The following is a 9,517-nucleotide window of genomic DNA, read 5'->3' as shown; positions in this document are numbered from 1 at the left end:
CAGTACTAGCGTGGAGCCTTCTAAGAGCAGATGTGCAATTACTGTTTGGGGAATAAATGAGCCAGTGAGCATGAGGTATATTTATTATCATTTAATTCTACATTCTCGAATTAGTCAAGTACATACTGTAATTTAAAACCTTATAAAACACAGAGTAAAAGGGATTGGTAAGCCCCAATTGATGATATTACTTTTTTCTCTATTTAATGCTTCCATATATTTTACTGCTTTATTTCTTTACATTTTCAAGGAAATGCATATTCCAATGCCATGCCATCTTGTATCACATTACTAAATAAGATGGAAGCTTTCCAAATTTGTTTTTACAAAACAGCAAAACTCTTATTTTTAAACTTGCTAAATAACAAGAATGACCAATATAATTAACTTAGATTGCAATGCTAGAAAACTTTTATTTAGAAGTAACAGCACTGAAAAACAGGAACAAGTGAAAATACAGACAAATCTCCAAATTGCCCACACAGAATAGGAACACTAAGGTATCATACAGTGTGTTTCTTCCATCATCCAGCTCTCCACTACTTGGAACATGACTGCTCTTTCTCTTCAATCACAAAATAAAGAATGTACCTCAACTTCACCAGGTGTGGGAGGAGCTGCTGGATGTGAGCCTGAATCATTCACTGCATGGCATTGGTATCAGCCCCTACTGGAATTGTGGCTTGGGCTCCTTCTTTCTCATCTTGCAAAGCCTCTTCATACCAGGATGTGAAGGCGCTGGGGATGGTTTGATTAATCTTGGCCAAAAACTGCAGGACTTCCATCTTGCTGGTTTCAGCATAGGCTCTTGGGCCCCACAGGAACTCGTAGCATGGAGGATCACTGTCGGGCACCTGGCGATACTCCAGGTACTTCAGCTTCACGAAATCTTGGGTGATGAGCTTCTTTGGCTCTCCAAATATGAAGTGCCTCTTTCCAGCATATACCCTCATCTTATTCAGGAATTCCCAGATTTTCTGCTCAGTGGCGCAGTTGCCTTTCATGAAGATCATGCCCAGGATAATCATCAGGAGACCGGTCTTGGGAAATACCCTGCCACGGCTGACCCTCCCATTGTTGGGGAGATCCATTTTGCTGACAAGATCATAGAAATGCTTCTTACCGTCAACTTCCTTTAAGTCAACACCAAATACCACCTCTATGCTGAAAGCTGCTCTTCTGAGGATCTCAAAGAAGCGATTTTTGTACTTTTTATGGACAATCTTGAGCATATCTGCTTTCCTAATAGGCTTTTTCATTTTGTACATCTGCATCAGGAACTGCACCAACATACCGCTCATCTCAGTTAGAGGGTCTCTTTGAGACTGCACTTCGGAAGGTGAGGCCTTGGAGGAACTTTTCTTGTTCTCCATTTTGCAATTGACTCCTTTAGATAATCTTGTGCGAGAAACACCTGCAGACTTAGTGATGGTGGATATCGCTCTGTGAGGCCACCTGCGAATGCTACATGACCTTGTAGCAGGCTTGCTCTGCAAAACAGCTTCAAGAGGAGCAGGGGACGAGGAGGGCAATGCTTTTTCCTTGGCACTCCTCAGACTCCTGGTCGCACCTTGGGCCTGGTGGTGTTTCTCACGGATTTGGCGCTTATTTTTTTGACACCGAGGCATGATGACTGTCAAATACAGAAGGTAGAAGTGCAGGTAGGGCAGCAGTTCATCTGAGCCTGAGAGAAGAAAGGATGAGAGGGTGTGAGCACTTTCAACAGGGATATACTACCTTTCTTAAAGAAGGCCACTTCTGCAGCTGTCCTTGAGGGCAGTGCTCTAAGAACTTACAGGGCTCCTGTTATGATCAATCTGTCCTCTGAGAACTGCGTGGGAATCATTAAAGTGAGCCTCAGGCTGCAGCTGGGCAGTCCTCCCTGAGACTGTCCAGGCAGACCTTAACCCGAGAGCTCTTAGAGACCTTCCACTGCTGGTCACAGAGGTGGGTCTTTGTAGGCTCACTTCTGTTATGGGAGCAGGCGTGGTCTCAGCAGTCCACACTCAGGTCCTCACCTTAAGACTTCAGACCAGGCTTCTGGGCAGGGGTGGCTCAGGTTGACAGATAATCTGGTGGTCTCTAAGCTCTCCCTTAGGGTTCTCATTAGATACCTTTTAGCTCCCCTTGGGGACTCTCATGGTTAATAATTGTGGTGGGGGTCTGTACAGCCCCCTCATTTCTGGGACTAGTAATCCCCTCTTCGCTCACTCAGGGGCTTCATCTAGTGCTACTAGGGCTGACTGCAGCAGTAGGCAGCACTAGTCTTGTGGAGCCCCTGCTGCTATGGAGTGTAGGGGTCCCCTCAGTTTCCATTCAAGATCACCACATCAACTTTTGGCAGGGCCTGGGCCCCCTCTTCTATGCTGTTCTAAATATATACCTTAAACTCAGATCCTCATCTTCTTGGGGCATCTTAAGGGGAAATATAGGGGCACCTCTGACCACTGTCCTTGCCAGAGGGCACCCATTGCTGACAGCTACATGGGACTCACTGCCCTGGACTCATTGGGGTCCTCAGTACTCATTTAGGGTCTTCAACTTCACTCTAATTAAGGCCTGGGACACTGTCTCTACAGATCTGACATCCATAAACTCAGAAAGGCTCTCACCCACACACTACCATCAAATAAAAGAGGGTCCAATACACCTGACTCCCATGCCTAGTCTCCTCAGTGCTGCAAGAGGGCACTCTCTGTGGTCTATTTTTTTTTTGGGGGGGGGTGGTTGTGAGTGGTACCACCAGTGTTCATTCAGGAACCTCCCCATGCGTCTCCTCTCTCTGCAGAATTGAGGCTTCTGAATGAGTCTAACACTCTTAACCAGCCAGAATGTTCCAGACAGAAATGATAGTGGTGGCTCAGGTTGACACATATCCTGTTGGTCTCTAAGCTCTCACTTAGGGTCCTCATTAGATACCTATCAGAGCTGGAGACTCCTCCCTCTACTGAACTGAGTCCGTCAGCCTCCAAACAAAGGCCTCACTTCATTGAATTCCTAGGAGGAAAGTCGGGGCCTGCCAAATGACTAAGCCTGCCTGGAGACTCCCAGAACTGAGAGTAGGGGTGCTGCTTTGTGTTGCCGTCTTTCGTGGGAAGCGATCCCATCATTAGCACCCAGGAAGGACCCTCTCGTTGACTCTAGTTAGGGCCTGGGTTTCCTTATTCTGAAGAATCAGAACTACTTTCTTAGTCCAAGGCCTTCTCAGGAACGTGAGGGCTGTCCAGGCAGACGTTAGCCTGAGAGCTCTTAAAGACCTTCCACTGCTGATTACAGAGGTGGGATTTTTTAAGGTAAATTTTGTTATGGGAGCAGGCGTGGTCTCAGCAGTCCACACTCAGATCCTCACCTTAGACTTCAGAACAGTGCTGGGACTCCAACCGCAACGGAAAAAAAAATGGCAGCCAGTCTAAGTTACTTGACGCCCAACAGGAAGTCTGGGCGAATCACATCCGGCTATGGCTGCCCAGGGTCTCCAACAGCTGACAGCAGGGGCGGGACTCTGTGGGACCAGGTGGTCCGCAGGTCTTTATTCAGGGTCCGCACCTTGGTTTCTGTAAGAGCCTGGGAACCTCTACTAACTCGAGGCTTCCAGACCCCAAACAAAGCCCTCACGTTCCTGAGAAGGCAGTGAGGTAGACAGGGCACACTGCTTATGATGTCTGCCCTCACAAGCCTGACAACAGGGGCGGGATTCTGTGAGCCTCCCGCTACACAACTGGGACCCCATCCTGTTAGACAAAGCCCGTCCTTCCCTGAGATCAGCAGGCAGAAATGAGGAGGCTTCTCGGCCTTTTTAGCTCCCCCCGGGGTCTTTCACGGTTAAGAATTGTGGTGGGAGTCTGTAAAGCTCTCTCATTTATGGGACAAGTGATCCCCTCTTTCCTCACTCAGGGACTTCACTGTGCTCCTGACAAGTTCTGGGATTCCACCCTCCCTGATCCGAGGTTACTGTACTCAGGTCAAGGTCCATTTCTTGTGGAGACCTCCCACGTGGAAGGAAGAGTGAACCACATTAGGCCAGGGATGTTTGGGTCCTGAGAGGGTGATCTAAGGCTCAGTCTCCATGGAACAGCACTGTTCTGGAGTCAGCGGTCCCCACATCCCTCATTCAGTGTCCTCAACTTTATATCTGTCCAATCTAGGATCCACCCTCTCCTTAACTGAAGCCACTCTCCTTAGCCAAGATCTTCACCTCACTGAGAATTATGAGTACAAGATGGGGTGCGCAGTCAGAATGTTCTGCCTGGGCATTCTAGGTTTGGTCAGGTTTCTGAATTATCCCCTACATTTGGGAGTGATTGTCTCCCCAGTCCTCATTCATAGGGGTCCTCATTTTGTCTCTTGTCTCCTAGTTGAACAGATTCCTGGGAAATGCCACATTCCTGCAAATTCTTGAGCAGTGTCCAAACCTTGCAGGTTCATGTGCCAGACTTGTGAGATAGGGAAACTGTAACACAAGGCAGGGGGCACACCATAGGGATGGGCTGTTAGAGAAAAATGACACTGATCTCTCTTTCAAAAGTCAAGAGTTAGCCTTCTGACTCCTGTTACAATTGATTTAGCTCCTAACAGGAAGGAGTTGTCCAGGAGGGGTCTGGGATCCCTGATTTTGAAGTTATCTGACTCTGCAGACAGAAATGGTTACATTGTCACTGAATATGATCTGCTTCTCTTTATTTGTAACTTTCGTTTTCCCGTGTTCTTAGTTGCTTTTGCTATGTATTCCAATCCAATTCTTTGAGCACAGAGTCCTTATTGTTATTCCCTGAGGTAAATTTTGGAATATTAAGGAACACTAGGTCTGCTTTAGGTAGACAGGAGTAGAATGAACAGTTTGGGCTCTAGAGGAATTCAGGCCAGGAGCCTTGTCCCAGCCCTGTCACTTATTAGTCCTGTGTGAACTTGAGCATATTACCAAACTCCAAAACACAGAAATTGCAATAACCAAAGATGTTTCTTAGCAAGAATAATTTTGTAATAAATCCTCATCAGAGGATACAATATATAATCTGTGGGAGAATCTGTGGCTGCCCACTTTGACGAAGTTCCTCACTTCCATGAGACTTCTGGGAGAAAATGAGTATGACTAATCATGCCACCAAGACTAGGTGATACGTTATCAAGTCTGACAACAAGTACAGGGCTCTATGTGGTCCCCTTCTTTCTGAGAGGGATACACTCACTCTTACTCCATGCCATCATATTGAATCCTGCTAGAAACCAGGTATCCTTCCTTTACTGAATGGGGCTTCCCCCTTTAGTCCAAGGATGTTAAGTCCCTGAGACCACCCCCTTTTAAGAAATGAGGATTAACCTTCACCTGGAAGCTCCGCCTCTGACCTTCCAGGTCCAACTACAGATAGGAACATTCTAAAGACATACCTGCTATGGAGCAGTTCGTTGCCTAATTCCACATACAGGATTTTTGCCATGACACTGTCATGCCTGGGATTTCACTCTCTGCTGATGATCCAGTCTGTACACCAACGCTCTCATCTCTTTGAAACCCTGCAGGCAAAATCAAGGAGGACTTGAGCCTGCCTGCTTTTGCCTGTGCCTCCCAGTGATAACAGTGGAGGAGGGATTAATTGCAGCCCTGCCAATTGTGGGTTATTTTGTATTCTTTCAAGTTGTTGACTCTGCACCCTTCCTGGGATTCAACTCTCTGCTGAAATGAGCCTGCAGAAAAATACTCACTTTCCAGGGGCCTGATTTGAAAATCAGTTTTAGCCACAAACAACCTGACAGGGCCGACGACTGAACCTCACAGGGCTGACCATTGGGATGGGACTGTATGGGATCCTACTGCTCTGGCTGGGTCCTGCCATAATCCTTATTAATGTTTATCACTGCCATTTCTATGAGAACCTGGTACTCCTTCCTCTAATGACCTGAGAACTCTGCTCTTAGACGAAGGCTCTTATGCCCCTAAGAAGACAGAATACGGGAGGGTATGTTCAGCCTGACAGTTGTTTCTGAGACCCTCTGTGTTTGAGAGCACATGGGACCGGTGTCCCTGTGATCTCCTATATTCTGGGGTGTTGGTCTCGCCTATCCCTCTACGTGGGGCCCTCATCTTGGTTCCTATCTCTTGGATTAAAGGCTTCCTGGTAAATTCCACATCTCTGCAAACTCTGAAGCAGTTTCCACTTTACACACCTGGCAGAGAATAGGTCCCTCTCCAGGAGTAAACTGTAGCACAAGGCAGGAGTCCCTGAGCAGGTGGTGGGTTGTCTGGGGGAAAAAAAATGCATTGAACTATTTTTTCTCTTCATCAGCCAGATGAAGATTTTCATGTGAATTCTGTTCTGACAGGTTTACTTTCTACAGGGAAGAGACTGTCCAGGATAATTTTGAGAACCCCTGACTTATTGAGGTTATCTAACATTGCAAATGTAGGCGATCATACTGCCACAAAACACTGTATCTTTCATTTATTTATCCCTACCTCTTAACTATAATGGTATTCTTATTGTTCTGGCTATGTTTTCCAATCCAGTAGTTTGGGAACAGGGCTATTCCTTTGATCACTTCAAACAGATTTTGAAGTAATGAGAAGAAAATTGAAATAAGAAGCACAGGGTGTGTCTCAGGGTGGGAGGAGAAGAACAGTGTGGGCTTACTGTAATTTAGATGTGGAGTCTATTTCCAGCTTTGTCCTTTATGAGCCTGGTGAATTAGTCTATGAGCCTCAGGCTTTACACTGTACAGTGAGTCTGACAAGCACTACCTTATAGGACTGGTGTGATATATGTAACGGATAGAAAGCAACTGTCACTGTGCCTGTCTTGTATTCACATTAGGGAATGGCAATTATTACTATGACTAGAGGCCCAGTGCACAAAATTTGTGCACGGGAGGGGGGTCCCTCAGCCCGACCTGCACCCTCTCCAATCCAGGAGCCCCTGGGGGATGTCCTACTGATGGCTTAGGCCTAAGCCACAGTCTGGCCTCCCTCTGCAGGAGGTGACTGGGCTGATCAGGGGAAGGTGCTGCCCCCATAACCCCACTGCTGCTGCCACTGTTGGCCGCCACAGCCACCAAGGTGTTTTCATGAACACAGACTCCAGTCCCTTCACCATGAAAAAATGACAACTTTCTTTAGGCATTTTCAAGATGTCTCTTTCATAGGATATGACAGTTCTTTCTTTCTTTTTTAATCCTCACCTGAGGATATTTTTCCATTGACTTTTAGAGAGCGTGGAAGAGAGAGGGAAAGACAGAGAGAAACATCAATGTGAGAGGGACACTTCGAATGTTTGCCTCTTGCATGAGCCATGACCTGGTCCCTGGCCAGGGAGGAGCCTGCAACCTAGGTACATGCCCTTGACCAGAATCAAACCTGGACTCTGCGCTCAGCAGGCCGAGGCTCTATCCACTGAGCCAAACCAGCTAGGGAAGTATATGACATTTCTTAGCCCTCCAGCAGTGGACCTTTATTTTTTTCCTCCAGGAGTGAGGTGGAAAAACCCTAGATTACCTTCTTGGATTCATATTACCCAAGTTACCAAGAACACTGTGAGTGGCGTACGGGGAGCTTAGCCAATGAGCGATCAGAAAAGGTGTTTCCTCTGCTGTTCAGATCAGAGGTGGGACTGCAGGCCCGCTGTGGCTGGCAGGCCCTGCTGTCTGCAGGCCTGCTTGCTCACTCGCCATGGCGCCTGGCAGCCAGGCCCTGCTGTCTGTCTGTGGGCCTGTTCACTCGCTTGCTGCAGCGCCTGGCAGCCAGGCCCTGTTGTCTGTCTGTGGGCCCCAGTGCCTGGCAGCCAGGCCCTGCTGTCTGTGGGCCCGGTGCCTGGCAGCCAGGCCCTGCTGTCTGCAGGCCCCGGTGCCTGGCAGGCAGGCACCGCTGTTTGTCTGTGGCCCTGTTCACTTGCTTGAGGCAACGCCTGGCAGCCAGGCCCCACTGTCTGTCTGCAGGCCTGCTCACTCGCCATGGCGCCTGGCAGCCAGGCCCTGATGTCTGTCTGTGGGCCCCAGTGCCTGGCAGCCAGGCCCTGCTGTCTGCGGGCCCCGGCACCTGGCAGCCAAGCCTTGCTGTCTGTGGGCCCCAGCGCCTGGCAGCCAGGCCCTGCCATCTATCCGTGGGCCCCGGTGCCTGGCAGCCAGGCCCTGCTGTCTGTCTGTGGGCCCCGGCCCCTGGCAGCCAGGCCCTGCTGCCTGTCTGTAGGCCTGCACACTCGCTCGTCCAGGCGCCTGGCTGCCAGGCCCTACTCTGCACCTGCTTTGCCCTGCCCACCAGGCCACTAGCCTTGATGTGATAGGAGCCTGTGGGTCACGGGGGTGGGACCCAGAGGTGCTCCATGCACCTGGTGACTGGTCGTCCATCTGGTCATGATGGCCCTACGCTATTATTAGTATAGAAGATTATCTCTGACCTCAGATATTATCATCCATCTAGCTGGAGTATTTTTTTTTTTTTACATAAGAGATATCAGAAAATATGTAGTGTTCCAGAAAAAAATTAAACCTAGTAAGACAAAATTCTGCTTAGCAATGAAAATTAACTAATATGCTATCCCCACCCATCTCATTCCCCTTTTCACTTGTTCCTTATGAAGTGAAGAATATATCACTCTCTTTTGTAATTAGAGCTTCTCCCACAACCTATAATTGCATGGGCAGGGGCTTCTTTGACTAAACATCCCCAGTGCGAACATGAAGACTTTCAAAGAGCCGATACTCAATTAATAAATGTGTAAAATAAAAGGCATGAAACAAGAAGTCTGATCCACTAGGATTTATTTTCTCAAACATTGTGGAAAAACATAAGCAAACTCAGGTATATGTTTTTAAAATTTTTTAAAAGACTAAATGTAGTAAGGCAAACAAGAAGGGACCAGTTTTATACATGTCCCACAACTTTTTTATCCATTTGTCTACAGATGAACAATTCCATGTCTTGGCTGTAACAGGTAATGTTGAGTACAGAGCAGGTTATATAATCAATAACAAACTAACTACTTATTGTTCAAATGGGTGCTAAACTTACAGAGGTAAACACGTTTAAGTTATAGAAATGTCTAATAACTATGCTGCACATATGCCACTAATATTGTTGTCAAGTGTAATTTAACAAAAAATTAAAACAGAAGTGGCCAATATTTACTTTATCTATCCTCCTATATATCTATCTACTGCTCCAAAGTATTTTAGTGTACAGTTCGTTCACATCCTAAAATATATTTCTATCCAAAAGCCACACTATCTTGTTCTGGATCACACAAAATTATGAAGGATTTCCAATTTCTATTTTTAAAACGAAACTCTTACTCCTAACTAGATAAACAGTAATAAATGTGCGATTCATAAACTTCTATACTTATGTTCTAGATCTAAATAAACATTCTGTCTAAAACAGGGGTACAAAACTTCCAGCATGTGGGTCACATAACACTCTCAAAATGATTTGGTCTGGCCCTGCCAAGGCATTAGGAGTGAGTTAATTAAATATTTGACCAAAAGCAGCAGGCTATTTTTTAAGTTGATAACTTTGTATGACTCACGAATAACG

General features: G+C 46.9%; 1 protein-coding gene across 1 annotated transcript; it reads right to left on the bottom strand.

The window, feature by feature from the left end:
* Positions 1-641: 641 nt before the first annotated feature.
* LOC308239546 (melanoma-associated antigen B3-like) lies at positions 642-7,940 on the bottom strand (the record flags this gene model as incomplete). Its single annotated transcript, XM_080652322.1, has 2 exons — positions 642-1,684; positions 7,934-7,940. 2 exons carry the CDS (start codon positions 7,938-7,940, stop codon positions 642-644), a joined length of 1,050 nt encoding a protein of 349 aa, XP_080508448.1.
* Between the last annotated feature and the right edge of the window lie 1,577 nt (positions 7,941-9,517).

Source organism: Plecotus auritus (genome assembly GCF_963455305.1).
Source record: "Plecotus auritus genome assembly, chromosome: X".
Lineage (NCBI taxonomy): Eukaryota > Metazoa > Chordata > Mammalia > Chiroptera > Vespertilionidae > Plecotus > Plecotus auritus.
Note: the sequence above shows the minus strand (reverse complement) of the source record. Positions and strands in the feature narration are given on the sequence as shown.